Source organism: Eleutherodactylus coqui, chromosome 5, assembly GCF_035609145.1.
Source record: "Eleutherodactylus coqui strain aEleCoq1 chromosome 5, aEleCoq1.hap1, whole genome shotgun sequence".
NCBI classification, from domain to species: Eukaryota; Metazoa; Chordata; class Amphibia; order Anura; family Eleutherodactylidae; genus Eleutherodactylus; species Eleutherodactylus coqui.
In genome coordinates, this window is record NC_089841.1 from 67,603,412 (window position 1) to 67,630,093 (window position 26,682).

At 46.0% G+C, this 26,682-nt stretch overlaps 1 protein-coding gene across 1 annotated transcript; it reads left to right on the top strand.

The window, feature by feature from the left end:
- Window positions 1-26,530, top strand: CIMIP2B (ciliary microtubule inner protein 2B). The gene is made up of 6 exons (XM_066602669.1): window positions 1-158; window positions 6,002-6,228; window positions 7,599-7,774; window positions 18,415-18,553; window positions 19,933-20,154; window positions 26,141-26,530. Exons 1-6 carry the CDS (start codon window positions 91-93, stop codon window positions 26,227-26,229), a joined length of 921 nt encoding a protein of 306 aa, XP_066458766.1. The 5' UTR covers window positions 1-90; the 3' UTR covers window positions 26,230-26,530.
- The last annotated feature ends 152 nt before the right edge of the window (window positions 26,531-26,682 follow it).

Sequence of the window (26,682 nt, forward strand, 5' to 3'; positions counted from 1 at the left end):
CAATACACAGTGACAAGGACTCACATCAGTGACACAAACACCCAGCAGCAGACACAGGGGAGCAGATCCTCAGAGAAGACCCCGGGCAGCATGGCAGCCATCTATGCCCCAAAAATCAGCCCGACGCTGATGACACCTGACCCTCATTATATCCCGGGGTAAGTCCAGTACAACCTCTTTAGGCTACTTCACACAGGAGAAACTCTGCCCGATACCGCGCCTGCAATTTTTATGGCATTTCGATGCTTTTTTTAATTAAAAATTGCATCGCATCACTTCTGTGAAATTGCAGTTTTCACTAGTTAAAGGATCACAAGTGATTTCCATAGACTTCAATGGGGAAAGCCCAAAAATAGAACAGGCTGCAATTTTTGGGGGTTAGGGCTCCTTCACAAAACCGCTAAATCACTGACCATAGAACCCATTGATTTCAATGGGTTCCTTCACATTCAGTGTTTTTCTGCCCGCATTTCCATCAGCGAAAAAATACACAACATGCCCTATTTTGTGTGCATTTACGCACCCAGGGCACCATAGAAGTCAATGGGGGTGCCGTCCGCATGAAATCATGCACGTAACTGTGCGATTTTGCGGTGTGATTTGATAACGTCGTGGACTAATTAGGCTGCTCAGCTGGTTCAAAACGGTGCGGGTGTATCCCTCGCTGTTGTGATTGGGTCCAGCAGCACAAAAATGTACAGTAAGCAGAGCGGATGGGCTTGCGAGAATACGTGATAGCGCTCCATTCACAACGCAATGATGTCATGCTCTCGCTGCTGTCAGCCCATCAGTGTCTTCGCAACACAATTGCTTAGTTCTGCTACTGTTATCAGCTTGGTTCTGGTGCTGCATTATGTACTGAGTTGGGTTCTGGTGTTGTATTTGCATTATGAGGTTGGTGCTAGTATTGTATCTATGTACTGAGCTTGGTTCTGGTGCTGTATTTATGTACTGATTCTGGTTCTCTATCTGTAGTTATATTGAGGTAGGTGGTAGTATTGTATCTATGTACTGAGCTTGGTTCTGGTGCTGTATTTATGTACTGATTCTGGTTCTCTATCTGTAGTTATATTGAGGTAGGTGGTAGTATTGTATCTATGTACTGAGCTTGGTTCTGGTGCTGTATTTATGTACTGAGACTGGTTCTGTATTTGTATTTATATTGAGGTAGATGCTAGTATTGTATCTATGTACTGAGCCTGGTTCTGGTGCTGTATTTATGTACTGAGTCTGGTTCTGTATCTGTATTTATATTGAGGTAGGTGTTAGTATTGTATCTATGTACTGAGCTTGGTTTTGGTGCTGTATTTCTGTATTTATTCACTGCGCTGTCCTGGTGTGGATATGTAGCTATTTAGCTGCTTGCTGTACAAGCAGAATACAGTCAAACTGCCTATTTGTGCAATATATATATATATTTTTTCTTATGATGTGGGGGGCGGGTACAAAAAATTCAGCATTTGAGTGCTATCCCTAAGGGCTCCTGCACAGTTGCGTTTTTGTCATGCGTTATAGCTGCTTTTTTCACGCGGTTGTCAATGGGACTTTCTAATGTTAAAAACGTTAGAAAGTCCTATTCATAATCGCGTGAAAAAAAAAGCGAGCTATAATGCATGAAAAAACGCAAGTGTGCAGGAGCACTATTGGAAAGTCAGTTTTGCTGGAGTTCCCCTTTAAATAGTGCTCTAGCTGAAACGTAAAAATTGACTACATCATACCACAATCTGTCCTGTAGGTTCTATTACATTTTGGAGTACATGCAGCTTCTTGACTGCTTTTTATTACTTTTTTCTTGGAGACGGGGTGACCAAAAAAATGAAAATTTGGCATTGCGTATTTTATTCCTGATGATATTCACAGTGCAGGATAAATAATGTGTTATTTTGATAAATCGGACTTTTACAAACTTGGTGATACTAAATAAGCTTTTGTTTGAGTTTTTAATTATAAATAGAGGAAAAGTGGGAAAGTTAAACTTGTAGAATTTTTTATTATTTCTAATCAATAAAACCTTTGAAAACTCATTTTTTAGTCCCCATAGGGAATTTACCCTTGCAATCGTTTGACCATAGTATTGAATTATACTATGTTCTAAGGCTGCATTCGCACAGGCGAGCGCGATACTGGTCAGAGAAACCTGGCCCAATATCGCACTTGTCAACGTGCATTTTACCTGCGGATGCAAGGCGTTTTTCAAGTGCATTTTACCTGCGGATGCAAGGCGAATTTTTACTTAAATAAGCTACGTTCCCACAGTTAATGTCATACTATGCGGCGCTCCCCCTCACCTCCTCCAAAGGCTTTCCGCTACCAGCGCTCCCCAGCTTCCGATTCCCAGCAGCCTTTAGTGGCCTCACCTGATCAGCATCACGTAAGCAGCGGCGCCACACTTGTCCAGGCTGCTGGGAACTGGAAGTTGGATAGCACTGACTGCTCCTCTACTCGGCACTGCTACAGGTGGAAGCGTGTACGTCCAGATGCCTCCTCCCTTCTCCTCTCCTCCTGCTGAACCAAGGAGAAGTCAGGGGAGGAGGAACCTGGATGCACACACTGCCGTCAGTTTGTGCATTCGTGTACAGGAACTGCGCATCCTAGCTGGTAATCACTTTTATGGTCACCCAGTGTCCTGAAAATGGGGGAAAAAAGGCTGTCCCATTTAGGGACCCTGGGGACAGGGGGACACAGGGTTCTAAAGCGGGACTGTCCTGCCAAAATCAGGATATTTGGTCATGTTACTTGATAGGCAATTAGCCATGGGAGCCCTTGTATCCTTCAGAAGGCCCCAGGCTGCCATGGCAGCCAGACCGCACCTCATGGTCGCATACCAATTGAGGCTTTTAAAGCGTTAGCAGCTGCAATCAGCATTCACACTGATCTAGGCTCTTGCGGTAGGGTGTGAGCTGAGAGAGACAACAGGCACCTGCATTGTATACAGCGGGATTGGATCTCAGTCCCGTTCCATACAAACCCCAAATTCTCAGGGTGTAACTGTATTTCCTGTGGCATTCAGAGTTAAATAAACCTGTTCACCAGTATTCACCAACAATAGACACACGCTGTTCTGCTGAGTACATGTATGTGGCACACGGGGTCAAGCACCTGTGTGGCAGCCATGTCTCGCTGTCATGGGTACAGGCCACTTTGGTGAGAGGTGTGATGGTCTGATAGAGGGAGACTTATGAAATTGTCTGTATTGCCCATAGCAACCAATCACAGCGCTGCTTTCATTCCTCATAGTGTTGAGGTAAAATGAAAGCTGCTCTCTGATTGGTTGCTATGGGCAACAAACAGAGCTCTTGTCTTAGACAGTTTTCTTCAATCTGCTGCATAATCTTCATCCATGTCAGTTATCAGAGGGAAATTACAGGGTAATTGAAGAATGTTTGGGTTGCTACAATTGGTCTTTCCCTGCCCGGGTCACCAGTATCCGGTGACGACAGACAATAGTGTAGCACCCAGTAATTGTCCTCTGTGTTACAGTATCAGCACTGGATACACTGAGGGCAGCACAATGGTTTCCTGTCATCACGGTGTGTTGTTGCCTCTCATCGCTGCAGGCCGAGTCCTTGTGTGTACAGGTCTCCATGGCAGCCGGCCGCCCTTGAATAGCACAGGTCCTGGGACACCAGAGACCTGTGACAATACACCGCCATTAACCCCCTCATGGCCTAAACCATGGAATTAATTCTTCCATTGCATACAAAACCATGCAAATAATCTAACCTCTCTAAAAGCAGGATTTTAGGCGAAAAATATGTGAACGCAAGCAACTGCTGTTTGTGGCAGTGCCAATTTTTTTTAATTGACCTTCAAGGGAAGGAATATGCAGAAAATAGAACGCACTGATGTCAAGTGGGTTTGTTTGTTCGAATGCGCGTATTTCTTGCGCATTTTAGTCATGCAAAAAAAAAAGGAAGCATGCTCTATTTTCCTGCTCATTTGCGCACCAAACGCCCCCATAGAAGTCAATGGAGATGTGCAAATACACAAGGAGATCTGTGAAACACTGTGTAATTGCAGTGGGAAAAGAATACATTTGGAACTCATTAGACTAATTAGCCATTGCAATCAGTGCGTCATTTTTTGCCGCGCTCAAATGAACATGATTTATGGGCGCAAAAAGTACAGTAAAATACGCCCAAAAAGTATTGTTCGTTCCGCAAATAAGTAGGGCTCAGGCGTGCGCAAATATGATACGCTTGTGTAAGGAAATCTCCACATGGGTGCATTTGCGTGCGCCAAATGCACAGCAAATAGAACCCATTGTTTTCAATGGGTTTCCTGACATTTCGCATGACAAGCTCTATTTTGGTGCACAATTTGGGCACCGAATGCCCCCGTCTGCCTGACATCACGCACTGAACTGCACGGTTTTGCAGGGTTAACGAAAAAAGCTGGGCCTATCGAGTCATCTGACCCGCCTACTAAGTAGGCTGCCCGGCCTACTCAAACATGGCGCTGCTGAGCCCACACCGATGTGAGTGGTCCCGGCAGTGCAAAAAAGCCCTGAATAGCGCATATACGTCTCGCGATGGCGAGCATATATGTGCTTACGCCCATGTACTGCCCCCCTTAAGGAGACTAAACTATCTTTCTTACAGCTAAAATGTCTCCTATTATGTGACTTGCACAGCATGAAAGCTGCACATTAAGGGCTCGTTCACATGAGCGTATATTATATTAGGAAGGCTTCAGACCACCGTAAGCGCAATAACGCACGCGGTAATGCAACTTTTTGCAGCCCTGCATTCCGCAGCAAATACTGACCATAGCATGCAGTTGAAAAGCGATTTTTTTTCCCTGCACACAAGCAGAAATCAATTGCGATTTTCCGTCCACGGAAGAAAAATCGCAGCATGCTCTATTTCTAGGCAGAGTCCATGCAGACGCCTTCCACTGAAGTCAATGCAAGCCGTTCGACTCGCGGCTCTTCCGCAATCATCATTGCAGAAAGGTTGCGGGATCTGCATCATCACCTAGCGATGGTGTGCCAAAATCTGTGCTGCACATGTGCGCAAGCGCCAACCGGGCCATCTACAGTGCAGATTAGAAGACTTCGGACAGGCATACGGGGGGCGCTGTAGGATCCAGCATGCGGAATCTGAGCCGTCCATGTGCAGGCGGCCTAATGGTGTGGGGGATATTATCTTGACCTCCTTAGTCCTCTGACTCCTGTGGAAGAATGTTTTTCCATGGATTAGTTCCAGGAACATGATGGCGAGTTTTTTTCCCTGCTTCCCTAGCCTTCACAGTCCCCAGATCGTAACCCAAAAAGGTCAGCTGCACCTGAACGTAATTCGCTGCGTGCCGCCCGCATGTGACTGTCACACAGCACGCAGCAATTACGCAATGACATTGCATACTTGCTGCGGGCCACAGATTGCCATCCACTATCTTGGCATATATGCATGTGTAATATGTGTCAAAATAGAACATGCTTCGATCTTTATTTATATTTTGCGCAATATGTGTGATCGGCAGCATGGGAGTCTATGGCAGATTGGTACAGCATATTCCACATACAAAACCCGTGAAATATGTTATACCAGCAGTGTGAAGGAGCCCTAAAGCATCTCTGGAATGATGTAGAATGGGTTGATTAGAGTATTTCATTACCTTCATGTAATTTCTAAGCTTGCTGTCCACATGGGCTGATATTCCTACAGAACGGTTTCACCAACCGGTTGAATCTATGCAATGACAAATTTGTTGTGGTTCTGAAGACCAAAGGAGGTCCAACCCACTACTACATGGGGGTCTCTAATAAAGTGGGTATTCAGCGTAGTATTCTCATTTATAAGCCTGTTCTGTCATGTACCAGCAGAGGGCGCTGCGAGGTAACAAAAGGTAACTATGGATGACTTTTTTTCTGGGTATGTTGCAGTTTACTTTTTGGAAGCAGGTCCACCAATTCAGAAGTGGGTAGAGGAGATGATAAGATAAGGATAAACCAGAGGAAGACGTTTAATGTTGCATATGTCTCTCTATGTGTCCATTGTAGGTATGGTGGCTTCTGTCCGCAGTACAAATATAACCTGGGTAAGACCTACGGGAAGCTGACCAGGCAATTGTTGACCAATCCTGATATCCGACATTCAGGACAACTGGTACTTCAGTCCTGTCCGTTCCCACCTCCTCGTTATGATAGCAACCCGGACATATCACACAGGAGGAAACCTCGTCTGGGAGACCAGAAGCTCTACTGGAGTATGATTCCAGGATATACTGGTAATGTGACCCTGGGTGGCCAATGAGTTCTGTATTTATTTTGGTTTTTCACTATTTTAGCTGAACCCATTCATGTGTTCCACCTTGCATATTTTTCTAACAGCCCTCTTTTCTGTCCACATACATAGATATGCCCATATGTCTAAATAATAGTATCATATAGTGTCTAAATGTCAGTGCAATATAATGGCAAAAAAATACCATCATATAGCACCTACGAGCTCATGTCCACCGTATTACGCGTGCATTGCACAGACACATGATACGCAATGTATGGAGTCAATGAAAGTTAATGGACTTTCATTGATCCATGCACATGTGCATGTAGATACGCACAAGAAATAGATCGCAGCATACTCTATTTCTCTGCGTACTATGCAGCGTGAGCACTGTACACTTGTATACGCTGCATATGATACGCAAGACCTTTTCATATGCATCCCAGCTCTGAGAGCTTCTTCACGTGGGCTGTCACAGAAAAAGCCAAAAATACAATACCTGAAGGTCTGCAAAGCAGACACGGTCGCCATAGGCTGATAATCACGGCCGCATAATGTGACAAAATGAAGCCATTGATTTCACTAGTGGGACTCTAGCCCGTTAATAGTATCGGCGAGAAAAGATAGGACTTGCCCTATCTTTAATACTACGTGCGGGAAAGACAGGGCAGGACCTATCTTCTCGCAATTTTTTTCAAACTTCTGCGCCATGGAAATAAATAAAAATAAATAGTCACACTGCTCGTGTCCGTGTGATATGCAGGCATGCGCAGTGCACATGCAGTCATTGGCGGTCTCTGCTGCTTTCTACTGGCAGAGCGCATGTCTGCAAAATTGGTCATATGCTGCAGTAGTACCTAGGCATGAGCCCTAAATAGTACTGCTCTACAATAAAAGTGGCATATCCACAGCATATGCTGTAAAAGTATGACAGATGTGGGTCTGACCTCTTGATACTAAACCTATCTCAAGATCTGAGCATGAGCACCCCTGGACTGGCTGCATACAATGGCCCAAAGTGGTCGGGCATTATAGAAACATCTGAGCAAGACTCTTGTATGTTGTTTCCGTAACTCCTATCGATGTAAATGGAGTTCTGGGAATGGCGCAGCATGGTGAGCTACACTATTCCTGCAGTTCCCAAACTATGGAAACAGCATGGCTGGCTGTGCTGCATTGTTTTCGTAACTCCCATTCACTTCTATGGGAGTTATGGAAACAGTATAGCTTGCTCGGCTGTTTCTATTTTCTCAGCCACCCTGGCTGTGGTGTACATAGGAGTATTCTCATCTCCACCAAGATGGAAATAGCCCTTTTAAATAATACCACTACATACCGTAAATTCCTTCTCTCTTTTCCATGCCTTCTCAGGCTTCATCCCTAGATCTCAGAAATTCTTTGCTAAGACGTATGCTGAGACCACTCGAGATGCTCTGAGTGACTTTCAAAAGGAGCAAGACCAACAACAGAGTCAGCTGAAGGAGCAGATGCTGGTCAGTAAACTTCAGAGTGGTCAGCAGCCGCCTCGGACTGACCATGAGAAACAGGTGAGCTGTGACCCTGTCTAGTTTGCAATACGTTACTGCTCTGGGAAAACTTATTTATGGCTAATCTAAAAGCATGGCAGCACAATCTTCAGCCCGGGCCCATAAGCGGACTATGATGTCATTCCGTGCGGTCCCTAACCATGTTCATCTGTGTCCTGATTGTTCAAAGGTCGGGAGGGGTATCATCTCTCCTTAAGGAGAGCACCTAGAAGGTTTGTAAGGAGACTTATAAGGCCATGCATGCTCCTCTGGGAAATATATGCAAATAAGGATGATAGAACAATACCGCTGCAGCGCCACCTACTGGACGGCAGCATTCCTTCAAATCAATGTCTGACTCTTTATACAGGTCTTTATAAAAACGATTGGAAATTGTAAACCAAGCCATAAAACCATGTACAAACAGATGTTATTAGGGGTTTTGCCCCTCATCAGTGTGCAGTAGGATTCTGACTTGTCTAGTAAGAGGCCTATGATGTGGGTTGGGAGGGGTATCATCTTTCCTTAAGGTGAGCACCTAGGAGGTGAGGGAGGAGACTTATAAGACCATGCATGCTCTTCTGGATGACCCACATCATAGGCAGGGAAGGCCAATAAATAGCAAGTTGCAGTAGTCGAGTTGGGAGTGGATGAGGGCGACAACGAGTGTCTTTAGCGTGTCTGTGGTGAGGAACGGACAAATTTTAGCAATATTTCTGAGGTGCAGGGGCAGCATCCCAAAGGGAGATCCTAGACACCTGACATACGTGGGGAGCTGGGAGGGTAAAGTGATGGCTCGTCACGGTGGCACTTACCAAACTTTTTCCTGGAGGAAACACATGCAGCCAAGGCCAGAGTATCACTGCGGGCCCCCAGGGACACCCCTAGGATAAGGAGATGCCCACTAAACAGAATAACAGCAATTTTAGTTGTCACGGGTGACGCCACTGTTCCTTCACACACCAGTATGACCCTTGGCAGAGAATAAATGCAGCTCCACACAGTCCTTGAGTACCACTGGTCTCTAGTAACAGTGAGAGCCCGGCATGAACTTTATTTTAGAAAAACATCAAACAGATAATACAAGGCAGTTCACTTAAAGTCTTTACAGTGCAGGCAAGACAAAAGATCTGAGTCAGGGAGGAAACTAAGGATGACACCGGTCCTGCAGTCTACATTATCAGCCAGGAGACGCTCCTGGAAGGGGAACAGTCCAGAGGAGGAAAGGGGTAGGGTCACTCCACAGAAACTCAGGCAGCAATTATTGACTTGAAGTACCTCCACCCAGCCTTCGAGACGCGTGGGAGTGACAATTAAAGGGTGCACCTCTATGCGGTGATCCTGGCTCTGAACAGCTTAGAGGATTGATTAATACCTGTGCACTGGCCTTGAGAAGAAGTAGTTACTTACAAATGCTCTCTCGTATTCACGGGATATCACTCTTCTTCTTCCATCTTCACCACAGGGAGGCTGAAGGTGTCTCAATGTGGTTCTGTGTTAGGTGGAAGCCAGGTAGCAGACAAGATGGAACTCCTTTCCCGCTCTGAGTCACTCCTATATATACCCTCTTTCATACCACGTGACATGACAGACTTGATACATTCACATGCAGACTTTGGATTTTAATAAATATTTAATCCTTCAAGCACTGCAGCTGTGCAACTCCCACACTGGACATGATAATACAGGTTTTGCACAGTGCATCCACATAAGACAAACATGTATGATATTTATGGAGGGGACCAGGATGATGTGTTGGGACATTTCACAGGTGGCATGGTCGGGCCAGAGATTGGATGTAGGGGGTAAAGGAAAGGTCAGAGTCCAGTGTGACCCCAAGTGCGATATGGAGATGTTGGGGGGAGGTCGGCTGGTTGAGAGCGTAAAGACGAGCAGGTCAGTATTTGAGAGATTAAGTTTGATAAAGAGGGAGGACATAGTCTTAGAGACAGCGGACAGACAGAACTAGGAAGATGCGTATAAGTGTGCTCTAGCAGAAGAGCCTTTCATAGTATCCCCACAGGATACACAAAGGCATATATCTATGATTCTTTGTACGTCAGTTTCTTTGCGTACAAAAGTCACAATTTTAGTGCACATGCCAAAATTGCAACTTTTTGCTCTTTTACACTGGGCCCCCCCACTATTTCAGAAATTGTGTGAGGTTTATCGTAGGGAGTCATTGCCCACATGGGCTCCTGTCACATTTACTATAGTGTACAACAGAAACTGGCGTACATTATAGCAGAAACCTACTCCATCTTCTAGCTGGAATAGGTCTCTATCTGGTGTGTAGAGGTTCCTCCAGATGCAACTAATATATTAAGAAGCACAAGCCTCTTAATTCAATTGTTGTAGGACTGCTGGCACATAATTTATATAGACTGGTATATGAAATGTCAGTCCAAGTAAATATGTTCCCCCAATGTCATAACCCCAGAACCTAAACCAAGTGCAGGGGTAAACCCTCTTTTATTGGTGGGATCCCTAGAATTGGAACTTCCAGGTATTCAATATTTTAAGTACATAGTGCGGAGCATTTACAGCATTTCAAACACTGGTTTAAGTAAACTCTGCACTGACCAAGTATGACAAATATATTAAGAGGCACAAACCTCCTTATACATTTGTCTCATCTGGCGGCACGACCTTGCACCAGATAGACAGCTACACCAGGTCCAAGCTGTAGTTGGTTCTTGCTATAACGTACGCCAGTTTCTGGCATACATTATAATAACGTGAAGGGCCGCGCACGGTCATACCTCCTAAAGCTAGGACATGCCTGGTGTAAAAGTCTTAAAAGTCACAATTTTGGCGCGCCTCTAAATTGTGACTTTTATACACCAGAACTTTGATGCACAAAGAGTAATAGACATGCCCCATTGTCTATACGCCATAAGTGTCTCAAATGGAAATACCACCTAAGGCCTGCTGCACACGACCGGGTCGGATTCTGCATGACGCAGGTACCTGCGGCCCGTCTGCATTGTTAATTGCGGATGGGTTGCTGGTCAAACATCTTCCATCGACTTCAATGAAGGCCATCCGCTAGGAGTCATTAGCAAAGTAGAGTATGCTGTGATTTTTACGCAATTCGTATCTGCAACTGTGAAGGAAAAAGCAAAGTACATACCGTTCAATGCATGCAATCTGCTGTGGATCCTCCGTGCGCATGCTGAACGTGGATTCCGCAATAGGAATCCGGTTATGTGAAGCCAGCCTAAGTTGTATTTTGGTCCTTTTTTTAACATAAAAATTTAAGTCATATTTTGCATACATTGCATTATGTATTTTGTATTGATTCTGAGTTATTTCCTGTATTATTTTCCAGAGTTGCACTCAGTTTTTCTGGTTATTATTGGAAACAGTCAGCAAGTTTACCATAAAACTCACTGAGCTCAGCTCTTATAATGCAATTATCTATTCCTATATGAGATGTACCGAGCATGGTGTATAGATGACACAAACTCTGTGCAGACACTGAACAAGCAGGGAATGCAAGGAATGTTTTTCTCCTCAAAAAACACCACCTCCTAGCACCCAGGACTGTTATCATTTGCTGTAGATATTCTCACCTATTGCAGGATAAAAAGTAGTTAAACATCCTCAAGACCAGGATTATTAAAAGTTGCCTGGTGTCTGTGTAAGGGTTTTCGGTAGAGTATTAGCGTGTTCGAGATGCTCGTTACTAGAGGCGAGCACCACGCGATGTTCGAGTTACTTTCACTTTCATCTCTGAGACGTTAACGCGCTTTTCTGGCCAATAGAAAGACAGGGAAAGCATTACAACTTCCTCCTGTGATGTTCAAGCCCTATACCACCCCCCTGCAGTGAGTGGCTGGCGAGATCAGGTGTCACCCGAGTATATAAATCGGCGCCTCCCGCGGCTCGCCACAGATACATTCTGACATAGCTCAGGGAAAGTGCTGCTGATGCTGGAGCTGCTATAGGGAGAGTGTTAGGAGTGATTTTAGGCTTCAAGAACCCCAACGGTCCTTCTTAGGGCCACATCTGACCGTGTGCAGTACTGTTGAGGCTGCTTTTTGCAGTGTTGCACATTTTTTTTTTTTTGTATATCGGCCGTGCAGAGCATTGCGTCCTCAGTCTGCAGTAATTTTACATAGTATAGGGCCAGTAGTGCTGAGGCAGGGACAGTGAAAAAGGTGAAAGACATATACTGTCTATATAGGCAGTGGGCTTTTCCAAAAAAATTTGGGACAAAAAAATCTATTTGGGCTGCCTGTGACCGTCCTGAGTGTACTGCGTCTCTGCTGGGGGTAGTAGTCCTAATTAATACGCAGCCAGCTAAGTGTTACAGCAGGCTTGCGCAAAATTCTTTCCTGGCTCTGCGTTGCCAGTTACATCACCGTTGTCATCCAGTCCAGAGGGAAACAGTCTGCAGTAATTTTACATACTATAGGGCCAGTAGTGCTGAGGCAGGGACAGTGAAAAAGGGGAAAGACATATACTGTCTATATAGGCAGTGGGCTTTTCCAAAAAAATTTGGGACAAAAAAATCTATTTGGGCTGCCTGTGACCGTCCTGAGTGTACTGCGTCTCTGCTGGGGGTAGTAGTCCTAATTAATACGCAGCCAGCTAAGTGTTACAGCAGGCTTGCGCAAAATTCTTTCCTGGCTCTGCGTTGCCCGTTACATCACCGCTGTCATCCTGTCCAGAGGGAAACAGTCTGCAGTAATTTTACATAGTATAGGGCCAGTAGTGCTGAGGCAGGGACAGTGAAAAAGGTGAAAGACATATACTGTCTATATAGGCAGTGGGCTTTTCCAAAAATTTGGGACAAAAAAATCTATTTGGGCTGCCTGTGACCGTCCTGAGTGTTCTGCGTCTCTGCTGGGGGTAGTAGTCCTAATTAATATGGAGATTAGGAGAGCGGCACGTTTCTGGCGTCCCCACATTCATCTCACAATTAATGGGTCCACGCGGTAGACCTTTATTAGAAAATGAGCAGCGTGAGCAGGTCCTGTCGTGGATGGCAGAAAGTGCATCCAGCAATCTATCGACCACCCAGAGTTCTGCGCTGTCCACTGCTGCAACTCTGAATCCTCTGGCTGCTGCTCCTCCTTCCTCCCAGCCTCCTCACTCCATTACAATGACACATTCTGAGGAGCAGGCAGACTCCCAGGAACTGTTCTCGGGCCCCTGCCCAGAATGGGCAGCAATGGTTCCTCTCCCACTGGAGGAGTTTGTCGTGACCGATGCCCAACCTTTGGAAAGTTCCCGGGGTCCGGGGGATGAGGCTGGGGACTTCCGGTAACTGTCTCAAGAGCTTTCAGTGGGTGAGGAGGACGATGACGATGAGACACAGTTGTCTATCACTCAGGTAGTAGTAATTGGAGTAAGTCCGAGGGAGGAGCGCACAGAGGATTCGGAGGAAGAGCAGCAGGACGATGAGGTGACTGACCCCACCTGGTTTGCTAAGCCTACTGAGGACAGGTCTTCAGAGGGGGAGGCAAGTGCAGCAGCAGGGCAGGTTGGAAGAGCCAGTGCGGTGGCCAGGGGTAGAGGCAGGGCCAGACCGAATAATCCACCAACTGTTTCCCAAAGCGCCCCCTCGCGCCATGCCACCCTGCAGAGGCCGAGGTGCTCAAAGGTCTGGCAGTTTTTCACTGAGAGTGCAGACGACCGACGAACAGTGGTGTGCAACCTGTGTCGCGCCAAGATCAGCCGGGGAGCCACCACCACCAGCCTCACCACCACCAGCATGCGCAGACAAGCACCCGACAAGGTGGGACGAAGGCCGTTCACTGCCTCCGGTTTGCACCACTGCCTCTCCCCCTGTGCCCCAACCTGCCACTGAGATCCAACCCCTCTCTCAGGACACAGGCACTACCGTCTCCTGGCCTGCACCCACACCCTCACCTCCGCTGTCCTCGGCCCCATCCACCAATGTCTGTCAGCGCACCGTCCAGCCGTCGCTAGCGCAAGTGTTGGAGCGCAAGCGCAAGTACGCCACCACGCACCCGCACGCTCAAGCGTTAAACGTGCACATAGCCAAATTGATCAGCCTGGAGATGCTGCCGTATAGGCTTGTGGAAACGGAGGCTTTCAAAAGCATGATGGCGGCGGCGGCCCCGCACTACTCGGTTCCCAGTCGCCACTACTTTTCCCGATGTGCCGTCCCAGCCCTGCACGACCACGTCTCCCGCAACATTGTACGCACCCTCACCAACGCGGTTACTGCCAAGGTCCACTTAACAACGGACACGTGGACAAGCACAGGCGGGCAGGACCACTATATCTCCCTGACGGCACATTGGGTGAATTTAGTGGAGGCTGGGACCGAGTCAGAGCCTGGGACCGCTCACGTCCCACCCACCCCCAGAATTGCGGGCCCCAGCTCAGTGGTGGTATCTGCGATGGGCTATGCTTCCCCCACTAAACCACCCTCCTCCTCCTCCTACGCAACCTCTGTCTCGCAATCAAGATGTGTCAGCAGCAGCACGTCGCCAGCAGTCGGAGTCGCGCGGCGTGGCAGCACAGCGGTGGGCAAGCGTCAGCAGGCCGTGCTGAAACTACTCAGCTTAGGAGAGAAGAGGCACACGGCCCACGAACTGCTGCAGGGTCTGACAGAGCAGACCGACCGCTGGCTTGCGCCGCTGAGCCTCCAACCGGGCATGGTCGTGTCTGACAATGGCCGTAACTTGGTGGCGGCTTTGCAGCTCGGCAGCCTCACGCACGTGCCATGCCTGGCCCACGTCTTTAATTTGGTGGTTCAGCGCTTTCTGAAAAGCTACCCACGCTTGTCAGACCTGCTCGGAAAGGTGCGCCGGCTCTGCGCACGTTTCCGCAAGTCCCACACGGACGCTGCCACCCTGCGCACCCTGCAACATCTGTTTAATCTGCCAGTGCACCGACTGCTGTGCGACGTGCCCACACGGTGGAACTCTACGCTCCACATGTTGGCCAGGCTCTATGAGCAGCGTAGAGCTATAGTGGAATACCAACTCCAACATGGGCAGCACAGTGGGAGTCAGCCTCCTCAATTCTTTACAGAAGAGTGGGCCTGGTTGGCAGACATCTGCCAGGTCCTTGGAAACTTTGAGGAGTCTACCCAGATGGTGAGCGGCGATGCTGCAATCATTTGCATCACCATTCCTCTGCTATGCCTCTTGAGAAGTTCCCTGCAAAGCATAAAGGCAGACGCTTTGCGCTCGGAAACGGAGGCGGGGGAAGACAGTATGTCGCTGGATAGTCAGAGCACCCTCCTGTCTATATCTCAGCGCGTTGAGGAGGAGGAGGAGGTGGAGGAGCATGAGGAGGAGGGGGAAGAGACAGCTTGGCCCACTGCTGAGGGTACACATGCTGCTTGCCTGTCATCCTTTCAGCGTGTATGGCCTGAGGAGGAGGAGGAGGAGGATCCTGAAAGTGATCTTCCTAGTGAGGACAGGCATGTGTTACGTACAGGTACCCTGGCACACATGGCTGACTTCATGTTAGGATGCCTTTCTCGTGACCCTCGCGTTACACTCATTCTGGCCACTACGGATTACTGGGTGTACACACTGCTCGACCCACGGTATAAGGAGAACCTTTCCACTCTCATACCCGAAGAGGAAAGGGGTTCGAGAGTGATGCTATACCACAGGACCCTGGCGGACAAGCTGATGGTAAAATTCCCATCCGACAGCGCTAGTGGCAGAAGGCGCAGTTCCGAGGGCCAGGTAGCAGGGGAGGCGCGGAAATCAGGCAGCATGTACGGCACAGGCAGGGGAACACTCTCTAAGGCCTTTGACAGCTTTCTGGCTCCCCAGCAAGACTGTGTCACCGCTCCCCAGTCAAGGCTGAGTCGGCGGGAGCACTGTAAAAGGATGGTGAGGGAGTACGTAGCCGATCGCACGACCGTCCTCCATGACGCCTCTGCCCCCTACAACTACTGGGTGTCGAAGCTGGACACGTGGCCTGAACTCGCGCTGTATGCCCTGGAGGTGCTTGCTTGTCCTGCGGCTAGCGTCTTGTCAGAGAGAGTGTTTAGTGCGGCTGGGGGAATCATCACGGATAAGCGTACCCGCCTGTCAACCGACAGTGCCGACAGGCTTACACTCATAAAGATGAACAAAGCCTGGATTTCTCCAGACTTTTCTTCTCCACCAGCGGACAACAGCGATACTTAAACAATACGTAGGCTGCACCCGCGGATGGAAGCATCGTTCTCTATCACCATAAAAAACGGGGACCTTTTAGCTTCATCAATCTGTGTATTATATTCATCCTCCTCCTCCTGCTCCTCCTCCTGAAACCTCACGTAATCACGCCGAACGGGCAATTTTTCTTAGGCCCACAAGGCTCAGTCATATAATTTTTGTAAACAATTTTTATACGTTTCAATGCTCATTAAAGCGTTGAAACTTTCACCTGAACCAATTTTTATTTTAACTGGGCTGCTTCCAGGCCTAGTTACAAATTAAGCCACATTAACCAAAGCGATTAATGGGTTTCACCTGCCCTCTTGGTTGGGCATGGGCAATTTTTCTGAGGTACATTAGTACTGTTTGGTACACCAATTTTTTGGGGCCCTCGCCTACAGTGTAATCCAATTAATTTTTTGCCCACCTGCATTAAAGCTGACTTTACATCAGCTGTGCTGGGCACTGCAATGGGATATATTTATGTACCGCCGGTGGCTTCCTGGCACCCACCCATGCTGTCGGTCCACACGGAGTTGTAACTGCATGTGTCCACTTCTAAAGAACCCCAGTCTGACTGGGGCATGCAGTGTGGGCCGAAGCCCACCTGCATTTAACATGACATTACCTCAGCTGTGATGGGCACTGCAAGGGGATATATTTATGTACCGCCGGTGGCTTCCTGGCACCCACCCATGCTGTCGGTCCACACGGAGTTGTAACTGCATGTGTCCACTTCTAAAGAACCCCAGTCTGACTGGGGCATGCAGTGTGGGCCGAAGCCCACCTGCATTAAACATGACATAACCTCAGCTGTGCTGGGCACTGCAATGGGATATATTTATGTACCGCCGGTGGGTTCCAGGGAGCCACCCATGCTGTCGGTCCACACGGAGTTGTAACTACATGTGTCCACTTCTAAAGAACCGCAGTCTGACTGGGGCATGCAGTGTGGGCCGAAGCCCACCTGCATTAAACATGACATTACCTCAGCTGCGCTGGGCACTGCAATGGGATATATTTATGTACCGCCGGTGGGTTCCAGGGAGCCACCCATGCTGTGGGTCCACAGGGACTTCACAATAGGGAGTTGTACCTGCCGGTGTCTATGAATTAAAAACCCCGGTCAGGTTGGGGCATGCAGTGTGGGCCGAAGCCCACCTGCATTTAATCTGACGTTGGCTCTGCTGTCCAGGGCACTGCAATAGGCTTCATTTATGTACAGCCGGTGGGTTCCAGGGAGCCACCCATGCTGTAAGTGCACACGGAATTCCCATTGCGGAGTTGTACCTGCCTCTGACTATTTATAAAAAAACGCGGTCTGACTGGGGTATGCAGACACATTGACAGAATGAATAGTGTGTCTCACATAGGTTCCCCATTGCTATGCCCACATGTGCAGCTCCAGATGGAGGTGGCACAGTATGGGATTTCTCATTGCTTCTGTACAGCATTGTGGGCTATCGCCCCGCCCCTTTTTAAAGAGGGTCACTGCCTAGCCGTGCCAACCCTCTGCAGTGTGTGCCTGTGGTTCCTCCTCATGGCAGACGCACTTATAAATAGACATGAGGGTGGTGTGGCATGAGGGCAGCTGAAGGCTGCGCAGGGACAATTTGGTGTGCGCTGTGGACACTGGGTCGTGCAGGGGGGTTGGGCAGCATGTAACACAGAAGAAGTGGCAACGGAGTGTCATGCAGGCAGTGATTGTGCTTTGTTGGAGGTAGTGTGGTGCTTAGCTAAGGTATGCATTGCTAATGAGGGCTTTTCAGAAGTAAAAATTGTTGGGAGGAGGGGGGGCCCACTCCTGCCGCTATTGTGGCTTAATAGTGGGACCTGGGAACTTGAGATGCAGCCCACTATGTAGCCCCTCGCCTGCCCTATCCGTTTCTGTGTCGTTCCCATCACTTTCTTGAATTGCCCAGATTTTCACAAATGGAAACCTTAGCGAGCATCGGCGATATACAAAAATGCTCGGGTCGCCCATTGACTTCAATGGGGTTCGTTATTCGAAACGAACCCTCGAGCATCGCGAAAATTTTGTCCCGAGTAACGAGCACCCGAGCATTTTGGTGCTCGCTCATCTCTAGTTTTCGGCTTTTGTGAACTAACGTCATAAACTCATTATATTCAGAACATTTCAGCTTATGCTACACATACAGTATATAAACTGCAGTGATGGATTATTTCTAGAGATGAGCAAACATACTCGGTAAGGCCGATTTCGCAATCGAGCACCGCGATTTTCGAGTACTTCACTACTCAGGTGAAAACATTCGGGGGTCGCCAGGGGGCGGGGCGTGGCGTGGTGGAGCGGGGGGTAGCAGCGCGGAACAGGGGGGAGCTCTCTCTCTCTCCCTCTCCCCTCTGCAACCCCCCGCTCACGCACGGCGCCCCCCGAATCTTTTCACCCGAGTAGTGAAGTACTCGAAAATTGCGGTGCTCGATTGCGAAATCGGCCTTACCGAGTACGTTCGCTCATCTCTAATTATTTCTTTATGCTTGAATCCCTATTTCCAGCTCATCACAGCCAAATATCGGACTCCACTTCCACCAGTGTCGAAGGAGCCCGCCCCATATGTCTCTCCCAATGCCTTCCAGATACAGATCTCCCCATATTACATGGATGATGAGGATCCCGACAAGTATTTTATCTCAGGTGGTGTTTGTTTCAAAGTATTGTAGAAGTATTTCCTAATTAAAAATGTAAGTAAATGTAATTAAATAAAAGTGTGGGAATAGCGTGATCCAGCTGTGTGTACACTTGCAGTGCCAGGCTTCCCCTGTCATAACTATATATATTGCACTGATAGGCAATCTGTCTGTATTCTGCTTGTGCAGAAAGCAACACGATAACAGCATACCCATACCAGAACAGCTCAGTGAATAAATACTGTACCAGAACCAAGTTCATACTATGAACACAATACCAGAACCAAGCTCATACCATAAATACAGCACCAGAACAAAGCACATAACTTAAATAGAGCACCAGAACCAAGCTCATAATACATACACAGCACCAGAACCCAGCTCATTATATAAATAGAGCACCAGAACCAAGCTCTATAAATAAGTACAGTAGCAGAACTAAGCAATTGTGTTTCAGGGCACTGATAGGCTTAGAGTGGTGCCTCAGAATATCAGAGGGGAGGAGAAAGAAGCAGAAGGAAGATGATTCATGTAGCTTCATAAAATATTGCTGCTGAAGGAAGAGATCATTTGGCCAGGTGGACCTAAGGGGGGAGATCGCCCTAGACTACATGTTCCTGGTGCATGGTCATTTGTAGCTTAGGCTGGCCATGTGGGCCTGTTGGAGGCATGAGTAGCCTCTGGGTAAACTATAGTGCTCATTAGAGTGGGTCTGCAGTTTCTCCAATAGAGGCACCCCTGCACTTTCTAATTAGAGAGGACACATGGTTTCCAATTGCATACTGCCTCTTTAAATATGATCAAGAGAAGCATGTGTTTGAAGATTTATGCCAGAAGAACTGATCTGTAACACCTATAAAGATAAATTATGGGATTCATCAGCACAAATGTTGGGTCTAAAGACACCAGGAAGTTTAGATGGATATTCGCTTTCATATTTGTACATTTTTTTCAGGCCCAGTTCACTGCTATATATTAAAGGGGTATTCCAAGACCTTGCTAACTTTATTGATGACTGACAGGTCATCAGTATATGATCAGTGAGGACCCACCATTCAGATCCCCAATGACCACATATTGATGACGTATCAGTCATCAATGAGAAATTTAACAAATACCCGGAATACCTGTTTAATATATGGGATTATTTTGTGCATTTATTCTATGATTCATTAGTCAAATGGCCTAACAGCACCTAAGTTCTACTCATGCAAAATTGGAGTGAGCAGCTATACAATGTATGGCACTGTGCCTGGTAAGCTCTGAAGTGACCACTGTAGTCACACATGTACTGCTGTCACTCCAAACAGTTGCTCAATGATCTGATATTGATGAACTATCTTGAGGAAAACCCCTTTAAATATGACACATTTTATGTTCCCACAGGTTACACCGGGTATGTTCCCCGCTCTCGTTTTCTCATTGGCACTGGCTATCCCATCACCACTAACAGAGCTTTGATGGAGTTTGCTCCAATGACAGTGAAAAAGGGATATAAAATTGGACACCACCAGGAACCACTGCAAGAGACTAAACAGCAGTCCGACCAGAGTCACATCTACCTGGAGCAGCTGGGCTTATTGCCCCGCTATACGGGATATGTGCCAGGTTAGGTGGTTCTACATGCGGATATATATCCAAAGCTTCCTTTCCAGCTATAGAGTATGAAAGGGCCACATGAGTCTGTCTTATAGCTTACTGCACACATATCAAACACAAGGCCCGCGGGCTAAATTCAGCTCACCACCTCAGTTTATGTGGCCTGCTGGCCGTGCAGCAGCCTAATAGGCACTCCACTCACACAGCCCGCAGCTCCAGTATGGTGGCAGCAGTGCAGAGTCTGTGACTGCTGTCCTCTTCCCTCTGGTGTCTATGTGTACCATCTTGTACGCAGCAAGGGTCCCGCGGGGGAGGGGTCAGCGGTCACAGGCTCAGCAGCGGCTGCTGTCGGACTGGAGCTGCAGGCTGGGTGAGTGGAATGCCTGTAGGGGGTGATAGGGGGGTGTTATTACTACTGGGACTACTATGGGGGGTCACATATTACTACTGGGGCCAATATAGGGGACACTTACTACTGAACCTACCATGTGGGGCACTATTACTACTAGGGCCACCAATATAGGGGACACTTACTACTGGAACTACCATGTGGGTCACTTATTACTACTGGGGCCACTATTACTATTGGGACTACTATGGGGGTCATTTATTACTACTGGGGTCAATATGGGGGCACTATTACTACTGGACCCACTATGAAGGGGGGGGGGGGCAATATTACTACTGGGGCCACAAAAATAGGGGACACTTACTAATGAGGTCAGTATGGAGGTCACTATTACTACTGAGACTACTATGGGGGTCACTCTTGCTACTGGGACTACTATGGGGGTCACTTATTACTACTGAGGCCACTATGGGGGTCACTATTACTACTGGGGCTACTATGGGGGTCTCTATTACTATATAATCTTGCAATTACAATCGTCCCTTTGAAGGCAACCATAAGGGCTTATTCACAGTGCTGTAGGCACAACTACGCTCGGCAGTATGTAGCGTAGCTGTGCCTGAGTGAGGGAGATTTCTTCTCCCTCACTGGCAGTTCAAACTCCATGGTAGAGTGCAGGACTTTGAAAAAAGAGGCAGGAAGTCAGCGGCTGGCTGATCTTCCTTGCATGTAGTTTAACTATGTACAGGAAAGATAGGGCAGGTCCTATCTTTTCCCAGCCATGATTTGAAAGAGCTGGTGAAAACAAAACCACTTAACTCCTATTGAGATCAGTGGTTTGGTTTTGTCCCCTTATACGGCTGTGATTGACTGCCAATATGCCTTTAATGAAGGTCACGAAGGGGCCTTTTTTCAGGGCATCGAAATAAGCCCGTCAGGTGTGCCATGCCACTAGGAGAGGAGGCTCAGCCAGACTCCAGCTCTAATGACTGGGAAACCAGCTGTTTAACCCTATATGTGCCACATGCAAGATGACAACAGTATTTAAGAGCCTGATATTGTGATGGGGCTACCTCTGTCACCCATTAGACTCCCATGATGTGATTGTGGGGTGCTGATGGGTTGCTATGGTACCTGTAGGCTTGACAAAGGCCTCCAGGTCTGCCATTTATGGTGGCACATGAGGCCCAGCCACAGGCAGGGTCTAATAGGTCAATGTAATACACTGCAATACTGAAGTATTGAACATTCAATTCACCTAGTGGGACAAAAATAAAAAGTAATGTTTAATAAAAATCGCAAAAAAAAAAAAAAAAGTCAAAACCCCACCTTCCCCCTTTTACTACTTATATGAAAAAAAAACGAAATTGGTATCGCCGTGTCCCACATATAAAACATAGCAGGGGAACGCCGTGAAAATAAAAAAAACTAATAATAGCTAATTTTGCATATCTTGCCTCCAAAACAATTGAGTAGAAAGCAATCAAAAATTCATATGAATCACCAATTGGTACCCTTAAATAGTACAACTTGTCCCGCAACGAAAAAAAGACTGAAACAGTACCAGTGACGAAAAAAAAAATGCTGGGGAACTTTGAATGCGTTGATACAAAAAGTTTTTAAAATTTGTATTTTTTTTTTAACTTAAAGTGTGCAAAGGTAACTAACTAAACAAAAATCTATAGAGGGCTAGTTTCACATGGACAAGCATGATATCCGGCCGAGAAAATCATCCCAATTTTGCGCTTGTCTACGTGCATTTTGCCCATGGATGTGAGGCGATTTTTAGGCGTAAACGCCTAGCGTTGTTTCGGTAAAATTCCGATCCTCTCACACGAGTTTCATGTGCGATAGAGGATCAAAAGTGTTCCCCATTGATTTCAATGGGAAACTGCACATTGCACTCGCATGCATATCACACGGTGTGCAAGAGCTATGTGATGTACTTAAGGTCCAATTGAAATCCTTGGACAATGTGTTCTGAGGAATGCAAAAAAATAGGACATGCCATGTTTTTTTCCTTGTAGCAATGATGTGAGGGAAAACATCACTCATGCGTATGACTCCATCCAAAAGAATGGAGTTCAAATTTGCACAATGTTTTGTGTCTCGCAACCCACAAATCTTGAGCAAGATTCTCACCCATGTGAAACCAGACTAAATTTGATATTGGTGTAATCGTACTGACCTACAGCATTAATTTGACATATTACTTATACTGCACGGTGAATGCCTTAAAAAAATTAAAAGATTATCCCAGAATTGTAGATTTTGTTAATCTTGCCTCTAGAAAAGAAATGAAATAAAAAGTGATCGAAATGTTATGTTTTCCAAAAATGGGCTAAAATAAGACTAGCGCTCATCCTGCGAAAAGCAAATCTTCATAGAGCTTTGTCGATAAAAATAAAAACGTTATGGCTCTTAAAACGTTGGCAACACAAAAGAAAATTTTTTAAAAGATTTCCGGGCTATGTTTCACTATGGGGGCTGCAGAGCACACTGCCATAAGCTGTGGCAGTGTGCTCTGCCTGCACAAACCCACACAGAACAGTGCAGGACTTTGAAAAACAGAAGCAGGAAGATATTGCTGATCTGCCAATTCAACTTCTAAATTCAAAGTCCTGCACTGCTTTGTTTACAGGTTGCCATAGAGACCATCGGCTTGTCAGAAGCAAGCCAATGGTCTCTGTGGCAGGGAGAGCTGGTGCTTGGCTGTCAGAAGACAGCCAGGCACCAGCTCTTACAGCAGAGCTCAGAGAAAACCTCCGATCTCTGCTGTGTTAACTCTTTAAATGCTGCAGTCTATGTAAAGGGCTGTCACCATCGGACTCCATGGAAGTCGCCTAAAGGGACAAAATTTTTTTAAAAAGTTAAAAAATTATTGAAAAAATAAAAACACTTTTCTCCATTTACTTTGTAAAAATTGAAAAATAAAATTACACATGTGGTATCTCTGCGTCGTAATGACCCAGAGAAGGAAGTTAGTACATTATTTAACCCCTTAATGACACCGACCCTTTTTTTCTTTTTTCCCCATTTTTTTCCCTCCCCTGTTTAAAAAATCATAACTCCTTTATTTATCCATCGATGTAGCTGTATGAGGGCTTGTTTTTTGCGGGACGAGTTGTATTTTTCAATGATGCTATTTAAAGTACCATATAATGTACTGAAAAACTTTTACAAAATTTTTAGTGGAGCAAAATGAAGAAAAAAAATGAAATTCCGCCATCTTTCGGTGCATCCTGTTTCTATGGCACACAGACTGCAACAAAAATGACAAGATAACTTTATTCTACGGGTCAGTACGATTACTACAATACGATTTTTTTTGCTGTAGTACTTGTATTTTTTTTCAAAGACATTTAATTTTTTTAAAGTATTTTCTGCTGCATCTTCTGCGCGCGATAACTTTTTTCCATCGACGTACTTGAGCAAGGTATCATTTTATGCGAGATGTCCTGTAGTTTACATTAGTACTAGAGATGAGCGAGCGTACTCGCTAAGGCAAACTACTCGAGCGAGTAGTGCCTTATGCGAGTACCTGCCCACTCGTCTCTAAAGATTCGGGTGCTGGTGGGGGAGAGTGGTGAGTTGCGGGAGTAAGCAGGGAGGAGAGAGTGAGAGAGAGATCTCACTCCCGTTCCTTCCCGCTCTCCCCCGCCGCTCCCCGCCCCCCGCCGGTACCCGCATCTTTAGAGACAAGCGGGCAGGTACTCGCATAAGGCACTACTCGCCCAAGTAGTTTGTCTTAGCGAGTACGCTCGCTCATCTCTAGTTAGTACCAATCTGGAATACATACGAGTTTTTGATCGCTTTTTATTGCATTTTTTCTGGGAGACAGGGTGACTGAAAAAGTGCATTTGTGGTGTTCTTTATTTTTTTTTCAGACTATGTTCACCGTGCGGGGTAAATAATGCGCTACTTAGAATGATCGGACTTTTACGGATGTGGCGATACCAATTCTGTATTTTTCTTTTGATTTAGATTTTTTTAATTATAGATATGGCAAAAGGAGGGTAATTTAAACTTTTATAACTTTTTTTTTTTTTTTTTTAATTGTGAAAAAACTGTAAAAAAAGAAAAAAACTATTACAATTTGGTATTGGCATAATCGTACTGGCCTGTAGAATTACTTTAATATATTTATACTGCTCAGAGAATGCAGTGAAAAATAAAAATAAAAAACATGCCAGAATTACAGATTTTGTTAATCTTGCCACTAGAAAAAATGGAATAAAAAGCGATCAAAATTTTACATGTTCCAAAAAATTCGATAAATGAAGACGAGTTCATCCTGCAAAAAACAAGGCCTTCTAGAGCTCTGGCAATGGGAAAAAAGATTAATACGGCTCTTGGAATGTGGCGACACAAAAGGAAACTTTTAAGGAAAAAAAATGTTTTAAATGTACAAAAATAGCAAAACATAAAAAAACTGTATAAACTTGGTATCGCCGGAATCGTGTGACTCTGAGAATAATGTAATCACATTATTTATTCTGCACGCTGGACGCCGTAAAAATGAAATCCAAAAAACAAATGGCAGAATTTCTTTTTTTTCCCCAATCTCACTACAAATTTCTTTACAAAAGTTATGCAATACATTATATATACCCAAAAATGATGCTATAAATAGTACAACTTGTCCCGCAAAAAACAAGCCCTCATGGCTGTGTTAATGGAAAACTGAAAAAGTTATGGCTCTTGGAACGCGACTGCAAAATTAGTTGAAATTAAATAATTAAACCATTTAAAAAACCTGCCCTGGTGGGTACGAGGGGGTAGGGGGGGGGGGGTAAGAAACCCGCCACTCAAGGGGTTAAACGTGGTGTCACTGGAATCGTGCTGACTAATGTTATCCCATTCTTTATTCTGCATGCTGAACACCATAAAAATGAAATCCAAATAACTATGGCAGAATTAGGGCGCCCACCCACTGGCGATTTTTTTTTTTCCTTTGCGTTTTGCGTTTTTTCTCAAGAGCAATTAGTTTTGAATGTGTTCCTGTCCACTGGCGTTTTTTTTTTCGGTCCGTTGCAATTTTTAACATAGGAACTGTCAGTTGCATATGTGTCCTTATTTTTCTCTTAATGCACCCATGAATGTCAATGGAAATTAACGGAAAAGGCGCGAAAACGCCGCAAAAAACGCACGGAAATCGCAAACGCCAGTGGGTGGGCGCCCTTAAAGGGATTTTTTTTATTGATGATATATCTTCAGAATAGGTCAACAGTAGTTCATCAGCTGGGCTCCACTGCTCAGGAAACCGACCAATCAACTGCCTAGGTGCCTGCTGCATAAAAATGTGTACAGAGTGGAAGCAGTTAGCGCCGACCCTTGTGTAGTGGCAGGTGCTGGTAATTGCAAGCTCTACTCACATTAAAATCAATGACACCCCGAGCGACGGACCCCAGCCGATCAATTGATGACCTATTCTGAAGATAGGTCATCAACAAAAATAGCCTGAAAAACCCCTTTCATTTTTTCTTCCACAACCCCACCCAAAAAATAAAACAAATGTAATAAAAATTATACAAAGATAAAAGTTATACCTAAAGATAAAATCTTCAAATATCTTTGTTAATTAGGTTTAGTTCCAAGCTGCCTAAATTATTGACTTTCCTGATCTTGTCTTTACCTTTCTGACAGGTTACAAGTTTCAGTATGGACACACCTACGGTTACCTTACCCAAAATGCACTTGGTCAGTCAACACTGCAAAAGCAAATGGTGATTTAGGAAGCCATAGGATCCAATGAAAGAGCCAACAGAAACTTCACCCTTAGTGGACAATCCTGCATCCTGCAGACACCCGTGTGCTAAAGTCATATAATGAAGCTTCACATACTTATCCTACATTACTGGCTACACTATTCTTCCATTATTCAGCTGGGATGGACACTGCAAGATGGATAAGGACCAATGAGAAAATTACTGTGTGCCAAAGCCATAGGATGCAACCGAGACAATCGTTATACCAGAGTACAAAGCATGGAGACAATCATAGGTTTACTTGCAATAAATATGTGTGTATAAGCAAGTGTATGTTTTTTTTTCGTCTTTAGGTCCCTCTTCATCCACTATCCAATTGCATTTTTATGTTTATCTAAGACTTCATGTTTATAAAAAGGGCCAACATCAGCACCAGGCCAGATGCTAGACCACTCCAATCTCAGTAATCATACATCATAT

Coding starts and splice junctions, on each gene's coding strand:
- CIMIP2B (XM_066602669.1), top strand. CDS start 91: ATGGCAGCCATCTATGCCCCAAAAATCAGCCCGACGCTGATGACACCT. Junction 159..6,001: donor GACCCTCATTATATCCCGGG/GTAAGTCCAGTA, acceptor TGTCCATTGTAG/GTATGGTGGCTTCTGTCCGC. Junction 6,229..7,598: donor TATGATTCCAGGATATACTG/GTAATGTGACCC, acceptor ATGCCTTCTCAG/GCTTCATCCCTAGATCTCAG.